The sequence below is a fragment of the Lampetra planeri genome, unplaced genomic scaffold (genome assembly GCF_965212315.1).
Source record: "Lampetra planeri unplaced genomic scaffold, kcLamPlan1.2.h2 scaffold_893, whole genome shotgun sequence".
Taxonomy (NCBI): Eukaryota; Metazoa; Chordata; class Hyperoartia; order Petromyzontiformes; family Petromyzontidae; genus Lampetra; species Lampetra planeri.
The window spans coordinates 10,708-30,788 of NW_027615715.1; the positions used below are offsets into that span (position 1 = coordinate 10,708).

At 42.7% G+C, this 20,081-nt stretch overlaps 1 protein-coding gene across 1 annotated transcript; it reads right to left on the reverse strand.

Moving 5' to 3' along the window:
- Window positions 1-2,699: 2,699 nt before the first annotated feature.
- LOC144742179 (disintegrin and metalloproteinase domain-containing protein 10-like) lies at window positions 2,700-19,875 on the reverse strand (the record flags this gene model as incomplete). Its single annotated transcript, XM_078624660.1, is given in 15 exon segments — window positions 2,700-2,804; window positions 3,855-4,075; window positions 4,406-4,505; window positions 5,070-5,253; window positions 5,462-5,606; window positions 5,694-5,865; window positions 7,297-7,460; window positions 11,425-11,593; window positions 11,705-11,797; window positions 13,494-13,617; window positions 17,145-17,175; window positions 17,940-18,095; window positions 18,349-18,467; window positions 19,729-19,807; window positions 19,810-19,875. Coding segments are annotated over 15 exon segments (1,928 nt in total), but the record flags the coding sequence as incomplete, so codon positions are not given.
- Window positions 19,876-20,081: the final 206 nt, after the last annotated feature.

Genomic DNA, 20,081 nt, shown 5'->3' on the forward strand with positions numbered 1-20,081 from the left:
CGTTAAGCCCCCCGTTTGAGAAGCCGTCTGTCTATTTCAGCACTTATAGCTAATTTGTACACGGCTAACTTATTTCTTGTGTCAAAATACAAGAAAACCCTGCCTTGTAAATATCTCATTCATATGTGCGTTATTTAAAATGGATGTAAATATTGTAAGATAAGTTGTTAAAAAAGAGTTGTTTTATTGTTAATCCCTAGTGTTAGAGAGGTTATTATATTATATTCTACTTCTTTTGAGACTAATGTCCTCATGTAAAATGTTTCATATCTATAACAACTGTTGACAAACAATGTCAGGTTGCTTTTTTTGAGCAGAGATGTTATGTCAAAGGTACATTTTATGTGTATATCTGATTTGAATAAGCTACCGCTTATATTTCATATATTTCCAATATTTCCACTCCAAACCAATAGGGGGCAACATGCAAGAAAAATAGGATGTGCACCCTTTTTGTAAGAAAATAGGAAATTTTGATTTTTAGTTTGAGCTAGAGGGTGAAACCCTCACCTGATCTTACTCCACTATTCATCTACTGAAACGAGTCCTGGGTACTTTTACGCACTGGGAGAATCCTCCATCACCTCCTCCCCCGTCCCCAAAAACCCAAAGTTGCTAGATGCTAGTTCACCAAAACTAAAAAAACAAGTACAGTTGTCTTCTGTATCAACATATTAACATAGCATTAGCGTATAGGCTACTGTTTCATTACATGCACAATCAACGTCACTCATAGAGACCTGCATACCTGTATCTTCTTTCTCCTCTTCGTCTTTCCTTCTCTTCCAAAACTTGGCACCTGATGGTTTCTTTTGTTGTTTTTCCATGATGCACATTTGACTCAACTTATCATCACCTTTTCTGTCCGTCAATCACCCAGAGTCGATACTGATGCATACACAGTTTTTTTATTTAGATTTTTTCTCTTAACCCAATAAATTACATGTCGCTATCAGCTATGTTAATTCCATGAATGAAATACAATTTATTTTGGAAGCAAGAGTTTGTGCCTTGTCATAATTCATCCAGAAGACAGTCTATCCCCTGACCCCCTCCATAGCAAAAACCATATAGTATTGAGATAAACGTCTCAATACAGTTTTTTAACCCACGTGAAGGGGTGAAGGCACAGCCATGGCTGCTTGATGCTTCTGTGAATCATCCGTTGCTTCTTTCAAAGTCGTATGAAGAAGGACTCACCTATGCTAGCTTGTTCAGGACTTTGTGGAATAGGGTACATAACATAAAAGTATTACTTACCAATTATATTATTATTATATTACATATTATGACATTGTATTATATATATATATATTATATATATATATATATAAATTTTTTTTTTACATTATTATACTACCAATTATTATATTATTACCACCAATGTATAAATCTAAAGCATTCACCACTGTGGTTCTTAGCACAACTTGTGACTGTGGGAACTGTATCAGTGTGCCTTATTGAAAACAGTCACCAGAAGTAAGCTTCATAACTGATAACTGACTTAACACAGCACCTTGCACTGTTTCCTGATGATAAACTAAAACAACAGTCGGTGCCTCATAAAAACATGACTTTGAATTATTACCTCAAAAACGGTGCTAGAGAGAGTGTGAATGAGTGTTATTGTGGCTGCAGTGAATGAGGAACAGTGTGTTATGAGGTAAAAGTTCATATCAGGACTGTCACCTTGGTGTCCAGCTGTGAGTTCATCTATGCATCCTTCAAATCTTGACTTATGCTCATAAGTGAATTTCTAGTTCTGTGAGCAAACACCAGAGATCGGTACTGGAATCATTGTGACTTACACTTTTTTACATTTGCACTGAAGAGATTGCTCAACCAAGTTACATGTGTAGAAAATTGATTGGATTTTTTTCTGTGGTATGAAACCTTTTCTTTGTGTCTGTATTTGTTTTTTTTTTACATTTGCTTGAATTGAATGTTGTTGAATATATCTGTAAATATTGTTGCTATTCTTTAATAAACCAAAACCATCCTGACTTTGTCTGTGACAGTGAATGATGAATGATAGAGACATGTGAATGGACTGAACCACAAAACACTCCATCATTATCATATTCATATTCTCATATTCCTTCTTTATTATTATCCAACCAAAATGTGCTTTTACTATTTAACTCTCTAATGCTTGTTTTTGATATAAACCAGAAATGACTCAAAGTCACCAATGATGTCTTATTGTCCTTGCTGGTGTGATGTGACTGTGTTTGACTTGTCAGGGTGATACCAGATAGACGGGATCAGCTTCAGATTCACTTCTTTAACATTCATTTTTCAAATAAAACATATCAAACAGAGGATGTTTTAAATTGACAGGATGTGGTTCAATGGTCCTATGAACTCATTTCGTCATCTGATGGAAACCTGAATCAGTTGAACTTCACCTGCACCTCACTTCACACACAACACAGACTCTGTAAGCGACTCGTCCAGGGAACTTTAAATCACTATAGATATGCCGTTGAGTATGTGGCCCCTCTGAGGGGGCTGACCCAAAGTTGGCAGCGAGAGCAGCTTTTTCCACCCCACATGAATCCCAGGACTGGTGCAGACAATTCATGCAAGGACAAGAAATGGCAGATGCCAGCTAACGTTAGCAGACTCAGTGTTGGAGGTGCTGAGCTGGAACTCCATCACGGATTAAAGCCTTGGCCCAATTTATTTGTGTGTCACGATCACTCCAAATACCCTGAGTCCAGTGTGCGGCCACAGAGGCAGACGGTGCAGCCCATCACTCCGGTCAGTGTCAGAATAGCCAGCAGGATGGCCCACCAACGAGCCTATGGATGAGGAAGAAATAATCCGAGGTCATTGGATGATTTGACTGTTGATTCTAGTTAAAAGCCTTTGATGTGACCTGTGGCTTTTTTTATGTATGTACTTTGCAATAGAAACAGGAAATAACAGAAAGGAACAGAGTTGAAATAAATCCTAAAAAATGTCTCCTGAACTTCACACTCATATTGGCTTCCAGTGAAACAGATTGATGTGTAACACAGGCATTCCTGATTCGCTATGCTGTCAAGAGAAACCAAACCTCAAAGCCAGTCCACACTAAACCTCTGAAGACAGCTGAAAATCTGTGACCGTGACCATCTGCTTCTTCTTCTTCTTCTTCTTCTAAGATACTATCCCCAGCTGAGGAAATGAATGAATTCTTTTTCTTGTGTGAATGAACTTTAAGTCCAAATGTACATACAACATTGTTATTTTTTATTATGTATGAGTAAACAGTAATTTAGTTCACCTAAAACAGTTAAAAGCAGATGAATGAAATTAGTTAAAGTATCTAATTATTTAATTGAATTACAATACAATACCTTAAATGGTGCTGCTGTTTCATTTTAAAACAAGTTATTACAACATTTATTATAAGTGGAAAAGCACCTCTAGTGGACCGAAACTTGAAAAGGTTCAAAATCAATCAGTTATGCAGCTAAACCACGTCCGTTGCCCCCTGGTGGCAGACTGCAGTCATGGTTATGAGTCTCAACCCCTACTTTTATGAGGACTTGAGCCAGACTAAAAATGTTCCAGATAAATGTTTGGTTGTGAAACAGCATCAACACTATGCTGTTTGTCGGCCACCAACTTACTCTGCTTCGTGCAGAGATTGATATCGGATGGGTGCAGGTTTTTATTTATCGGAGTTGAACGTTTCTGCCATTAACCTGCGGCAGCCAAGTAGCAGTGGGTTTGTGACTCGTCTAAATCTGCTTAATCTGACAATCATGAACGTCTGCCCGTGGTAAAGAAGTCCGTATTTTATCTATGTGATCATTTTTCATGTCCTTGTGTGTTTGTGTTGTGAGTGTGTACGAGACCTTCACCTTCATCCACTCCGCCAGGTCGTCAAAGTCATCCAGTTTGAGGAAGGAGTTCTTCAGTCGAGCGATTGGGCCATCTGCGTCCAGCAAGCGGCACACATGGAATTTGTCGCAGTAGCCTTGGTTGCCAAAGCAAGGAGCTCCACCCACCAGAGGCAAAGCCTTTCTCTGGAAGTGACGGGACAACACGGAGGAGGTGGTGCTGGCACATGTCGCAGGCTTATCTTCCACCAAAACAGAGAAACGTGATATAATAAACTGACACAAGGAAGCCAACAGCTTCAAGGAAATCAGGGTTTATCAAATTCAACACACAGTTGGCTTTAAGCAGCAAGCTAGCATTACGGATAGAAGATCTATACATATATGAGTAGTTTACTTGGCTCTGAAACTTGTTGTCATCATGTCAGACTGCATCTGTCGTGTTGGTTTTGACAGTGTCTGATGGTTAACAACAATGTACAGGTTTGATGGCGGTACAGATTGAGCCAGGCTGACGTATTGGGACATGAGGTGTAAACTGATTCCTCAGTAGTGGAGGTCCATGTGGTTACCGGGCTGCTGGCAGCATATGTGGCATTTCTCCTTCATGGAATCTCCTGGACAGTCACACTGCTGTAGCCTGTGTTTCACACACACCGACTCAGAACAAACCTGACGACAGAACCAGAACCAGTGATGAATTTGTAAGTGGGGGGCAAAAGGATCAGCTGACTGTATTTTGATTTCATGTAATTTTAGATCCTATAACATGATTTGAATCATTTATAATAATAATAATAATAATAATAATAATAATAATAATAAATTATACAAATTCAGTGTATGAGTTTGTAGAAGTTTGTGGAAGTTTGTGCAGATATAAAACATACAACAACACAAAAATAATCATTGTACTTATTATCATTGATTTAGCCTGGTATAAATAAATGTAAGCCATGGATCCACTGAAATATTCTTAAGACAGCAGATTTGTTTATTCAAGTAACATTTTAAAGTCGATATTTCGTCCATAATGATGAACTTCGACGATAAAGATCAACTTCAGCAGGAATGAGAAGAGAAACTCAAACTGATGATTTTGTGAGGCAGCTTACACTTGCAGAGCCTCCAAATGGAAACTCAGCATAGCTGATAACTTGAGCAAACTGGCAAACAAGAGAAGTACTGAGCTGTGTGTGTGTGTGTCCGGTGTGGCGGACGCAGTGGTGACCTCACCCCGTTGAGGCAGACACGAGTGCCTTGACTGCACACAGTGAGGTTTTCCTTGGCGCTCGGCTCGGGGCAGAGCGGGGAACGGCCAGAGCACACGCTTTCTCTCTGACAGTCTGTCTCCTCATCACAGGTCACACCCGCTGGCTTAAACCCACAGTCTTGACTACAGCACAGGCCCTGACTCGGACTAACGGATGAATGAGTGAAAAGACATGTGGCATGTGATTTCAATGTAAGAACAGGCCTAAGGGCAGAATGAGCCTTAACTCCTCGGATACACCAGCATCTCACCTCGTCTCATCCTGGTCCAGACACAGCAGCACTTACACCTCAGTGATGCATTTGTATGTTTGGGTACTGATACTACAGGTTACAGGTACTGATGAGTACAGTACCTGCAGACTTTACCCGGCTTCAGGCGACACTGGACTCCCATTGTTTCTTTTGCACTGTAGCAGCAGAGGTCGGTGTCATTCTGGCCAACATCACACTCCTCACCTTCCTCTAGGATCTGGTTCCCGCAGATGGGCTGATCACTGACTTGTATTTTTAACAAGAACAAGGATGCAAATAAACACAGACCCAGAAAATCAATCAACTCTTTGTAGTTCTAAATCTGTCTCTCACCAATGAAGCAGTCATCCTTCTTCACGTTAAGGAGCTTGCTGATGTGCTTGATGCTGCAGCTGGACAGTTTGTCATTGTTTTCACGCACCTCTTCTGTGGCGTGGGGAAACATCAGGTATCTGCCTTTACCGCCAGTGGAACCAAGATTCCCACAGTTGGAGCCTTCGTCATGCTGCCACACAGAGGAAATATCAGACTATGTCTTCATGGCAGTATAAGTTGTTGCTGAATGAACATGTAGTTTGTAAGACAACATAAAATCCTTCAGACGTCATTCAGGGTTACTTTATCAGAGTATTGCGACCCAACAGACTCACACCTGAAACTGACACAAACCTCAGGTGGCCTTCACTCAGATCTCTTCATGTGCTTCTAGAAGTAATGAGACAAGCCTGTCATTGTTATGGGTTGTCTGTTTTGGTTTGGTGTCTGTGTTTTTGTTTTTCCTTGCCATATGTTTCTCCTCCCTCTGGCTGGCAGTGGAGGTGTGGCCAGGTGAGAATCAGGTGCACTGATTGCTCCTGCTCTTAAGCCGTGCTTTGGCTGCGCCCCACTGCCAGATTGTTTGTGCTTCCATGCCTTACTCTCCCGCCATTTGTTACTCTCGTCTGTCGCGTCCCGTTTGCTCTCTAGTTCTTGTTCCGTCGTGTTTACCGGTTTCTGCCTTAGTGCGCGCTTTCTGTTTGATTCGGTCTGTTTCTCCCTCCAGTTTTTGTGGAGCGCCTTTTGTTCTCTTCGTGTCTCGTGTTTTCGCCCCTTGCGGTTGTTTTCTGTTTTCTCTCGTTCGTGTCCTGCCCGCTCGCCACGGTGTAGTGCGTCCTTAGTTTATGGCTGATTTTCGGTTTGTGTTCGTGTCATCATTGCTGTGCTACCTGGTTGTCCAATAAACTACCTGTGGCTCTATCCTGATTCCTGTGTGCTGTGCCTGCATCTTTGGATCCGTCCTCAAACCTCGGGCAGACGCCCGTTACAGTCATGGGGGCTGGGGTACCAGGCAGGAGCACTTTAAAAGACTGACATAGCTGAACTAACAGGCTCAGGAATGCCTCAGAGGGACCTTTGGTGCGAGGAAATGTGAACGGAGGGGCAGCTGAAAAGAGACTGAGGTGCAATGGCATTTTGGGCAGCAGGAGAAACGTTGCGGGTGTTGCCAGTCGTCACATACAGAGACAGGTGCACACATACACATGCATTGTGATGGGATTTCTTGGTTGACTGAGCCACTCAGTCTGCTTTGTGTTTCCGGAAGTCCCATTTCATCCGTTTTGCAGTGAAAAGACCTTTTTCACACCAGAAACCCTGACATGTCAGACCGAAAACCCCAGGTATAACTAATAACATTAACAATGGCTCCATTAAAGTTCCTGGTAAGTGTTTCTGTTATTCGGCTACAATGTTGGAAGTGGAACAATGCAATTGTTTATTTTGTACTTCAGATTTTTACAATTGATTTGAGTCATAAATACCAATGAGGAGCTGAGCATCATCTGTGTTGTTGTCTATGTGATTTGTATGCTGTGGATGGTTAGAGTACAGTATATCTGCATTGCTTTTGATTTGTTGAGTTAAGGGACTGTGGATGTTGTGGATGTTGGTGACTGACCGGAGCTCCCAGACTGTGGCCGAGCTCGTGAGCGAGGGTGAGTTGGACATGTCGAGGAGGCAGGAAGTGTCCGTAATTCTGAATTGTGACCAGACCTGTGTTCAGGGTGGAGTTGTGGCCGTCATTCAGAGTGGTTTGTTGTGAACATATTCCTCCCCAGTTACCTAGAACACAGATGCCAGGTTTGTTGTTACTGTGAACAAGTCTTAGTCAATATATAGATGATATGTATACTGTAGGGACAACAAAAGTCCACCCAGCCTGTGGGGGCAGTGCTGGGGGGGTCTGGGGTTGCTGCAGTCAGTCAGGTCTAAGTTCAGGTTTAGGTACAACGTTATCTGCCCAAAGAATGAGGTCAGCTGACCACCTGAACATACTGAATGACCAGGTTATTCCATCAATGGATTTTTTTTTATCTCTGACATATTCCAAATTGCTCAAATTATGACAGACTGATTTAGGGGGCATGAGGCTCATTTTCACTCATGGATTGGTCAACCCAGAGTACAGACCTTTACCCTTTTGAGAGTGTTTGGGATGTGTTGGATAAGACTGCACAGTGGTCCGAATCTCCCAATACAATCAATCCAAGATCAAAAAATGAAGGCCACGTCTGTTTTGACATCGCAGAAGTTTGGAGACACAATTCCTCATGATCAAATCTAAACAGAGTGAGAGACCGTTTAGCTGCATCACTATTGTAAAGAGTGATATAAATATGGTATGACCTGTTTGATGCTAATAATGATAAACTAGGAATAATAAAAACAGGACTCCTCTGTGCACGGTTTATATATTTCTGTACTGACTTCAGTATCGAAATTGTAGCTGAGACGGAACAGGCCCAGCAGAGGAACTTTAGACCAGATGAACGCACATCTATCCTCAACAACAGACTGGTTATGTAACCGAACTTGTGTTACTGGAAATACCTTGAACCAACAATGTCTTGCTTGCTGAAGAGCTATCAAGGTCTGAGGGCCTGGGTCATGGGGGTGTAGGCAGATCAACAAACAGATTTACTGAATTCCCCGTGTTTCTTGTGGGGTTTTACGTAATGGCCTGAAAGCTACACCCACGATCACAAACAGCTGGCCACATTCCCATGGACGGAGGCTGGGTTATGATGTCACCTTTCAACTGAAGTCTTGTCTCTGATGAACCAATGTGATTGCTCCAACCAAGCACCTTCAAAGGTCTGCTTAAGGTTTGGGTTGATGATTCAACAGGAAACAGTAAGGCACTGCTTATTTCTCTCCACTAATCACAACTAATTGAACAATCAAGCACTGAACAACACCCTCCTCCAAATCAACCAACCAGTCTGTTCCTTACACAGAGTTGGAGGTCTCAGCTGTTCCATGCAGTCACGTGAATTTTATGTAACAACTCTTACACAATATGAGCAGCACTTTTTTTGCAAGGTGAACGTGTGGTAGACATATTCATTGTCCACTTCAGAGAATTTTGTGAGCTATTGTGGGAACCCGTCGGGGCATCTGGATCTCCCATCAGCTTGTTTATTCCATGTAACATCAGAGACAGGTGAGCGACAGTGAGAGGAAGAAAAACAATAACAGTAGCACTCCCTGTCTGCACTGTTGTGGAAACATGAAGTGTATTGTGGTGGTTGAGGGGCAAAGGGCACCGAGGAAGCTGTCAGTAACACCTCTAAAACCTTTTAAAAAGACTTTTTTCTCATTCTGTCATCCATATCACATGACAGCTTTGGCCAGAGAGCTGCCTGGCAAGATTCCCCTGGCCATGCTAATTAGAGTTCTGCTCCCCTTTATTCATCTCTTCTCTCCTTTTTAAACCAAAATGGCCACCCTAAGTGGCTTTCCAAGGAGCTGGGCTTCCTAGAAAGCATCATTCTTTGAAAGGCTGTGGAATTTGGCAGCATGAGCCGAAGAGGGGCTGGGATGTTGCTCTGCCTCTGCTTCTTGTGTGCACCACAGAAAAGAGCTGCGATAATTAGCATTCTGGAATAAACACAGACAGGAACACACACAAGCTAATGTAAGAAAATATTTGCTCACACTCTAGTGCAGGAATGGTTATAGTCAAACAAGGGGTATTTCTCTTCATGGTTCATTCATGATGTTTTCTCACCAACTTTAACTACAATCTATCTCTTTTCACTCGAGTTCAATGACGTCCAAAATTCTAATTTTGTGAAAGGAAATGTTTCCAGTTATAATGAAGGAATTTGCAATGAAAAAGGAAAAATAACATGTAAAATTGACCTTAGAAAGACATTAATTCAATTATAACAGTCTAACCGAGTTCAGGATCCAGGTTGTGCAGGTTGTTTACACTGCGCAGCATCAGCTGTCAGTGTAAACTTTTGTTTGTGTTTTTGTTCATTAAATAATGTGTACACACAGCACTGCTTTACTCAGTACCAAAAGGTATGTGGTTACGGTGTAGGTGCGTGTGGAATATGATGCCATGTGTTCATTATGAATCTCAAACAACTCATTTTGACCAACAGTTGATTAAAATGAATTTTCGAAAGGACAATCATCAACAGTTACACTGATAATACCTGCTTAAATCCATCATCAACCTGAAACAATATTAAGTCATGTCACAATATGGAATATCACTATCAGCGCCTCACTTTGAATCAGGAGGAACGGAATTTTACTGGCGCAAACACTTGACTGTCATGGGACCTTTGGGCCCCAAACCCCCATCCTCCACTGACATATGAACACACAACTTGGAGAGGTTAGAGGAGGAGTCCTGGATGATTGATGGGGCTTGTGCATGAACATACGACTACGTGTGTGCACAGCGCAGCCTGCTGTAGCACTAAAGGGCATCTGGGTCTCTGAGTTTGTGGTCTCATGGTTAAAATCAGTGTGTTACACAAGACCACTAATAAACTGCTGGAAGTGGGTTATGTTGATACTGAGGGTGGGAGGATCTGTTTCTGGGGGTCAAATGTTGTCCATGGTTAATACCCTGCCCCGTCTTCGAAGTAGTCACATGGGGCTGGAAAGCCCAAACAATTGCTATGTGTGTTTGTATTTGTGTGTTACTCACGTGAAACGTCACCATGACGATCATGCTGTGGAATGCTGCTTAAGATGTCTGGGAGTGATTCTGTATGTGTGTGTGTGTGTGTGTGTGTCCAAGGTTCATTGATGCCTAATCACATGTCATTGTGGTATTCTACTCTCACACCCCTCAGTTTAGCCAATCAAAAGCTGCGTCTGAGACAATGTCATAGAAAGAAACAGGAAGAACCTCCCACCAGCACAATCCCCACATACTTCTCCAACTCCTGCCCCACAACAATGATACTGCCCTGTGCAGATCCTGTCACTAGACCTGCTCAATGTGCTGAATGCAGTTGCTTCATAGTAACATTTAACGGATCTACGTTAACTTACTGAGAATAAGGTTTCAGCTCAGAGTAAACTTTTACATCCTGATTGCCTTTTCTTTTCTTCTCATTACGTGTGTCTTTGTGTGTGTGTGTGTGTGTGTGTGTGTGTGTGTGTGTGTGTGTGTGCGTGTGTTGATTTGAATGTAAATTAGTTTTTCTTGGTCTCTCTCTGCCCATTAAACTAGGGCGACAGGCATAAAAACAACAACAACAACAATAATAATATTATTAATAATAATAATAATAGTTGTTGCTGATGTTGTTAGTATTTGTACTTGGGAATTCATTCATTCATCTGCTTCCGCTTACTCCAGTCATGAGTGGCAGTCAGTACTCGGACAGTCTGTTGTTACTGAGTCAAATAAACCAGTGATCATGTAGTCTCATTTACACACAGGCAGTCCTGTCTGCTTATTCTTCAGTGTAATTGTATTTGTAGATTTTAAACGTGACCACTGGCAAACCTGAATTTTTTCAAAGTCAGGAAGTCCTGGGAACCAGAGAGCAGCAACACTTTCTTAGCTCAACAATGATTCACACAGAGATTCACACTGAGAGGCAGAGCAGAATAACATTATTTCACTTTCCATGTCTCATTCTTTTCAGCATGGACACACATATCTGTTTCAGATTCCCATATGTTCTTCATTCAGAAGATGAGGTGCTTTGTGCTTTGTATGCTGAGTGTGGGCATAATGTAAGCGATTTGTGTCACAGAGGCTAGAACCCACCAGTTCTGCCCGTCCAGGCCAGCCCCAGCACACCACTGTAGTCCCGGTTAGTGAGCAGATACGACAGACAGAAGTTGCCCCAGTTGTTCTCAGAGTAAAGACTCAGCAGCTTCTCAGGTCCGATGTACAGAGGATGTAGAGGATCTGCTTTATCCTCCACATTCATCACCTAACAAAACACATACTTACTTAGCACTGTGTTAGGAATTGTGTGGGTTATGTCGCATCATCAGTGACCTGCACCTGAAGTGTGTCGTGTTGTTGGCTGAGTGATTCTTACCGTGAGGGATTTCACTTTGAAGTTAATCAGCTTGATTCCATCGAAGTCCACTTTGTCAAATATGTCATTAACAGCTCGCATGTAGGAAGCAACCTGTAAAAAACACCATACCGTTACAGAAGGAATGCAACTGCCAAATTTGCTCTTGAGCTGCTGCTTCCAGGTTTGCAGGGAGCTACTGGGAGATGAATGTGGTGAAAGTCAATGACAAAAATACTCATTGCATTATTCTTCCCGTGCGTTTAATTGTTAGGAACAACTTTTATGCTACATTTACTACGACTGTGTTTGAACTGAACCTCCATTCTCATTCAAAAGTCTCAAGGATTCAAAGGACTCAATAGACAACTATACAAAGACGTACGTGTTTTTGACCGTGATTCATAATTGGAGTATGTTGGTTAATCTGTCCAGCAAGGTTAGGGTGTATTCAGTGTGGGTGGCAGCACCAGTCACACATTCAAAGAGGCACGTGCAAACCAGTCACATGTGAAGGTACATCAGAGTACTGTACAGCAGAGGATGAACATACAAACGTGGAGCCTGCAGAGAATTTTACTGTAAATATTGACTCCTTAGACAACGGAGACATGAAATCCAGGTCAGCAGTGATTGACGACAGCAGTGTCTCTATTTAATTTAAACGATCACGTTGCAGCACTTGTGATATATGCTTTCACTCTGTGCAGCAGAATGTTGGCATGAAACCAGGCACAACAAGTGGGTGTTTGGAGTGGAAAGACTCTGTAGAAGGTCAGCAATGAGAGGACTGACAACAGGAGGAAGAGGTAATAACAGCGTGGAGTTAACACTTTAGGACAGCAGAACTGACCTTGGTTGAGAGTGACCATAATAACTGAAAATGAATGAGTATGAACAGATACATTTTTTTCCTTTGTTTGTATCAGTAACAGATATAATAACAGTTTATTGTTTACTGTTTATTATTTCAGTCGCTACGTTTCTTCAAAAAAATCATCAGGTCATGACACTGAATTCTTATTTTAATATATTGTATCTCATGTCTAAATCACACATATACTGTATGTGATGCTGCTCACATCTGACTTGCTGACAACCGCACTGATACTTTTTTCTTTTGATTTTAATTTTCACCCTGAAGCAATAAGCAGCAGTAAGGTTAAAGGTGAGCAGGGATTCAAAATGTTAAATGTCTTATATCTAATAAGACATTACAAAATGAAACGTGTGAAATGTCACTAGAAGGCTCTGCACAACCATCCATCTACCAGCTAAGCTGCAGTTTGGCCTCGACCAGGGTGTCTGGTTGATACTGTAAGTGACTGGTCTTGCTTGTTCAGTGTTGCTTTGGTTAAACAGAACTTTATTTGGCAGAGTTTTCTTGCCCAAAAACCAACATGCCCTCGAAGAGTAACAACACTGACATTGTTACAACTCCCATCTCCAGGGCCAGCTGCTGAGTGTGTCTGTACGAGGCTTCGCATTCACACATAGCAAATATATTTAGAATGGATATTTGTCTCGAAGCACTGCTTCAAGACAGGCAAAAAACAGGTTTATTCAGGTCATTTATGTTTGGCATCCTTGCAATATTCTGCACAAAATAATAATAAATGACATCAACTGGGCATTTCGTAATTTACTACAACACTGTGAACACAAAGTTCAGAACATTGACTTCAGGTCTGTAAACAAGGTAAACAGTGTCCTTTCAAGACTGACTCATCAGACAGAACACCTATCAACAGCACCAAATTGACTAATCTGGGGTTTGAGGTTGACCCACAAAAAACAATAACTCAGTCACCTGCGCCACAACAGCTTCCACTGACTTGAACTTCTTGTAGAAGCGGTTGTCTGCATGGATGTGGAGAAGGCAGCTGGTCTTTGACTCATCGGCTGTTCTCCTCCACCGGCTTACTGCTGCCCTCCTGTGGGACACAAAGAGGAAGAACGACATCAGCCCTGATTTGAAAGTGGACAAGTAGATGTGAAATGTGATATAGGCATTAAAGGCAGGGGGAAACATGAAAGTGAACGCATCGTTTATCTGAATCCTGCAGGTGGAAAGTCATTGAGGTCACAAAGCCCAACTGAACGTCTTACATTAGCTCAGAGCATGATGTCAGTGAAAGCAGTAGTCTAGCTGACGGTAAGTATCAGGGTCCCAGTGGGAGCAAATGTCCCCTACATGATGTAGACAGGAACACAACCTGTGACACTCCACTGGGAACAACATGTGCTCAGATCATTTGATAGCCTGAGAGTGGAAATGACCTACACAAGGAAGCACGTTGTTCAAAAATGGATCCACATGTACATCCCAACATCCATTGTTGTAGACCGACATTAGGACCGCTGCCCAGTTGCTCAAAGATTAAATTCTTGGATGGGTACCCAGTGGGGTAGATTAGTACAACAGATGAAAGCGATGTTTACAGAAGCTGTTTTTGTTTTCAGGTGTGTTTGTAGGCCAACAACAGCTACTGTTGATATATTTATATACCTCTGAAGATGCATCTCATCTCTCATTCACTCATTACTGATAAGGATACATTGTGTGTGTAAGCATTCATTAAGGGATTCCTGTCCTACCTCATCAGCATGGAGGTTTAGATGAGCGGTACCACAGAATCCATTAGGACCAGTTCTAAAAGTTGGCAGGACTGTATAACAAAAAAGACAGATATACTCAGATATACTCACGTACATACATATTCTTCCCATCAAGCTTTTTTTTCTTGCTCAGCTTTTGTCAAACACAAGCACATTTTAACTTCAAGCAACAATGTTTTCCAGTCAGTGAACGAGCTACAATGCACTACTGTGACTTCACTGAAGCAAACAGGATGTTGACATAACCTCACAGTATAAACACACAAATACATGATTATGGGCCAAGGCCACAGTCAGACAATTGGGAAATGACTGATTTGTTTCAGGATGATGTCATGTGATTAACAAAGTTCATTTTACACACATCACTAAACACTTATTTCCAGAAGCTATACAGAGTCACACTGAAAATCATTAAAAGAATAAAATAGTTTTTTATCAAGTTTATGGTTTATTAAGTGCAAATGTGCTTTAGCAAATAGTGTCTCCTTGTTCAGTGGTTATGTACCATGTATGGGAACCAGTCAACAGAGAAAACATGATAAAACAGAGAAAACATGATAAGGTGCTCCATCGTTCTCCTGGGGGACTTCGACGCTCACGTGGGCAGTGACAGTGTTACCTGGAGGGGTGTGATTGGGAGGAACAGCGTCACTGATCTGAACCCAAGTGGTGTTTTGTTGCTGGACTTCTGATCTAGTCACAGTTTGTCTAGAGCGAACACCATGTTCGAGCATGAGAGTGTCCACGAGTACACGTGGCAACAGGACACCCTAGGCCGGAGGTCAACAAAATCGTCTTTGTAGTCGCGTCATCTGACCTCTGACTGTATTTATCGGACTGTCGGGGCTGTCAACTGATCACCACCTGGTGGTGAGTTGGATCCGCTGGCCGGGGGGGAAACTGGGCAGATTTGGCAGACCCATATAGTGAAGGTCGGCTGGGAACGTCTGATGGCACCCGCTGTCAGGGAGGTCTTCAACTCCCATTTCTGGGAGAACTTCGATCTGCTCCCTCCATTGTTGGTGCAGCCGCTCAGAGCTACGGTCGCAATGTCTCTGGTACCTGTCATGGTGGCAACCCCCGAACCCAGTGGTGGAAACCGGAAGTAGTTGAAGAAGGAGTCCTATCAAGCCTGGTTGGCTCGTGGGACCCCTGAGGAAGCTGACGGGTGGTGGTGGAGGCAAAACCTCTAGTCTGGGAGAGGTTTGGGAGAGGTTCGGGAAGGCCATGGAGGCCTCAAAGAAATTCTGGCAAACTATCCGGCGCCTCAAAAGGGGGAAGCAGTGCTGTGTACAGTGGAGGTGGGGAGCTGCTGACTGCGACTGGGGATATTGTCAGGTGGTGGAAGGAATACTTTGGCGATCTCCTCAATCCCACTGCCATGCCTTCCGTAGAGGAAGCAGAGGTAAAGTAGTTCCAAAGCTACCACCGGGGGTGGTTGAGATCTGCCCCATGTACCTCACGACTGGTCCGTCGTGGTGAAGAAGGAGCTGAGCCAAAGCTGTTGATCTAACAGTCAATGGTCCCCCACGACCTGGTCCCAGACAACTGAATCATAGTCATTCAAATTCAGCACCAGCTAAAACAATATGTCTATCAACAGAAATCAGCTCAAAGTTAACATGTGACAGGAAGCTAATATGGGCAGCGGCACACTTATTTTCAGACACTTTAAAAATAGCAGACCCACGTTTGGAAATCAGTGCAGAGGTCTTGAGGTGACGCCAACAGGCAGCTTGTGCAAAAAGTTGCTGTAGTTGCTGGTTTGGTTTTGCTGAAACCAAATAACCATCTTTTTGCAACACTTCTGGGATGGCTGCCCATGTTCAGTCTGGTGTAGTACTGATCAAATTGGAATGGGAGACACTGAATTGGCACAAGTCTTACTCTTGCAAAGAAAAACTATATGTGACAGTGTGTGTGTGTGTGTGTGTGTGTGTGTAAACTACCAGCATATCCCTACCTCAGCAACAGACCTTAATGGGGGGACAGGCAACGTATGTTTGGATCACACCATTCTATGGTGGTATGCCAACCAATCACAATCCTGCAATTTGCTCTATATATGGCACAAGTGGGGGGTGTGTGGAGGGTCGGGCATCAGCTCACTTTACAGACCTTCCTACTTGCCTATTGCCACATCTCTTCCAGCAGAGGATATAATGACATCAAGACAGAATCTCAGAAGAATTAGAATTAGAATCCAAAACAAATGCCCTTAGTCTTTGGCCAGTTGAAATGAAATCTGTAGTCTCCCTAAATCTGCTGTGATCTACAAATTGAGCCCCTGAACTTTTCCACAGGGGAAAGGTGTCACATTTCACTCACATGCTTCGAAGCTTTTGGAAACCAGTTTGACTGTTGTTCGTGTTAGGAAATGGACACCAGCGTTGGTTGTCTGTGAATTTGAACATAAGTTGTTGACTGTGGCTGATCAGTCCAGCTTGACAAAGGTGTCTCACCTTATTCTATTTTAGGACCACTTCTATTAAAAAGTACAAGTTCATTTTTATGTTGAATACACTGTTTTCCATTTGTGTTCTCACCATACATATCCAAAAGACAAGATCATTGACCTCTGACCGATTAAATCTTCCAAACCGTTTTCTAACGGATCGTTTCAGTCAGGTTGTCCTTGATGTACAGAACACTGAAAGACCTCGTGACAGCCTTCACCTCTGGGACAGAAAGTATTCACACAATCGTTTGTTACCCAGCAGTAGTGGAAATACACAGAATTAGTGGAAATACACAGAATTAGACAGATCAGCCCCCTCCCCCAATGTCCTAATTTACAACTTCAATGGCACCATTGATTGTTTTATTGAATACCACGCACCAAATCTTTGTTACAGTTTCCTCCAGATATCCTGGCCAGAGAGTAAAAGGACAGGATGTTGTTAGTTGCACCACTATCTGTTATTATCGTTTGGTACAATTGTGAAGGGGGTGGATAAAATGGGTGGTGAATGGAAGAAGGCAGCCACAGAGGTCTGTGTGGAAATATATACAAACACAGGAGGCAGGGAATTTTGGCAAGTTCTAGTGTGTGCTTCTTTCCAGGAAATAATGTAGTATGGACAGAAATATGTAAGCATACACAGCTGAGGAAACATGTAGAAATACGCACAGACATTTGGCTTAATCATTAGTCAATGATTTGCATGACTGGAAACCAGCCGAGTATTCGTTTTAATCTTTTGCCATAGGAACTATAAGTCAAGGACGTTAAATCCAGGCGTGGTCACCTCTTCTGTTCCCCTTGAGGAACTTATTCCTCTCTTACCTCTTTTGTACTATTGCCCTTCCTCCTCTTTTTAGTCCTTGTTGCTTCAGGCTTGATTTCCCCACCCACACAACACACACACACACACACACACACACATACACACACAAGACACCATCTTCTTTTTGTGTTTTCTTTGGCCCCCTCATATCTCTGCTGTTTCAGGTTCAGGGGATGACTGGTTCACCAATAAACCTTGGTTGGAATTTCTTGGTTCCCTTGGTTCTTAACAAATTGCCAACAACAAAGGTGGAGTGTCTGCGTACTTTCAACCTCCAAATGCACAAGTTTTTTTTCTTCTATCCCACCACCACAATGACTTGACAGTGTATGAAATGTATTTCTTACCCATGTCATCCTCATGGTATATTATAGAATGCTGATTCGTTGGGGTGCTGGTGTATCTATGGATTGGCTCTATGTGATAGATTGAGTTGTGTGTCTGGATGGTTCCATCAAACTGACCCTCTAACACAGAACCATAACACGCTGAACCATGTTCACCTATAAAAGCAGGTCAGGAGAGATAGCATTTCAAGGTCAGACAAAGGGAAGTGAGCACTGATAACAACCAAGAAGGACAAAGACAAGGTCAGGCAGTTGAAGTTAGAAGTAGTGCTGGCAAATCTAAGATTTAAGATAAACGTCTATTCACATATTTCATTCTAACATGAAGAAATGTCAGACAGAGATTCCTGTAAAAGTTTGACTGTGATGAGTTGCAGGTCAACAGCTCTCGAGCAGCTGATTTACTCACCCTCCAGGGTCCCTGAATATATGTGAGAGAGGTCAGTTGACGAGGAACCATCTTCACTGAACATTTGAAAGTTTTTGGAAAAGGCTTCTGCATTTCGTCTCAGACGTAATCTGAAAGTTCTAATGTAGACAAAAACACATTCAAACAGCACACAGATGTGTTTGGTATTGAAAACATGGGGGGAAAATAGACTAACAGCTAATTATTAGCTGTGTGTCATGGTTTGCCTGCCTCACTGGTTTCTCCTCTCGTCCCTGAATGCATCACCCCTCGCCACTCCCAGCCAATCTCACCACAATCAGCCTCAATCACCCACACCTGTCCCTCCCAGACGTGTTAAATAGGGGCTGGGCGATACTGGAATTTTTGGTATCGATCCGATACGAAGTAAATACAGGGCTAGTATCGCTGATACCGATACTTTTGTACTTGAAATGTCATGAGCATTTAATAATTTGGGGGTTACCTTGAGTTATTTGATTATGATTATGGGTTAAACAGCACAAAGATTTTACGCAATAAAAATGCTTTTTATTAAATTACCACGACAGTAGAAACAAATTTAACAGTATAAAAAACAAATCATCCAATACCACACTTGAAAAATGTCACATATGTCAGCACATATGTCTGCATTCCCCAGTTGTCATCAGTGACATGGCCAGTGACAGGTAACTACGCCTCTGTGGCCTCTTGATGTCCACATACCAGTGGTCGACACTGTTCGCAGCATCTGGACACTGAGCAGCCGGGGGGGGCTAAGTGTGCACTCACTGTGGAGTGAGCACTGAGCAGCGGGGGATTGGGGGGGGGTGCGCGGTTTGCACAGAGAACCGGCGGTCCGATACCAATACTCACTTTGGAATCGATACTATCGATTATTTAGATCGATACGCCCAGCACTAGTGTTAAAGCCTCTCCTGCCCCTCTCGTCGTTGTCAGATCGTTGTCTCTGCCTGCCTGTCTTTCATGGCTGCAGATATCGTCAGCTCCGGTCTCCTGTCCCCAACCCTGCCTGACTCGACCCTGACCTGCGTCGCCCGGCTGGTAACGTCTGCGCTTGTCGCTCCTGAATACCCTGTGGAAGAGGATCTCGTTGAGACTGTTTTGTGTTCGTCGTTTGCAATACTGAAGAGGATTTAAGTTGAGACTGTCTTTCGTTCGTCATTAAAGTACCGAAGAGGATTTTGTGGTGTCGGCCTTCGGACATCAGGTCTGTCCTCCCTGTCCCCAGCCTCCCTACCCAATAAACATGTTACCCTGAATCCTGTGTGCTCTTGTGTGTTGCGTTTGGGTCTCATCCACCCCCCGTTACACTGTGGCTTATTGGTTTGAGGTATGAATGAACACAGTGTGTTTCACAGAGGTTTTAGAGGTTACCTGTTGAATGCAGTGAAGTCAAGCTGCAGTGTGTGATCTTGGGGTCGTATAGCTCTCCTCACTCTTAGGTGCCTCTTGTGAGATCATCCCTGTCATATGACAGTCCCTCGTAATGTTTTATGTATGGACTGATACTGTTCACATCACCTGTCAAAAACATACATCTTTTATAGTTTCAAAGAATGTCAGTGGAAACCTATAAAGAATGTCCAATGTCAGCTACAGAAACTCACAAAAATATCTATATATATGCTGATGACTCACTGGAGATTTTCCTTTATTAATAATCATTTTGTGCATCAAATGTACATTTCCAATTTATCTCTGATGGTGGTTGGGATTCTGTCACAGAA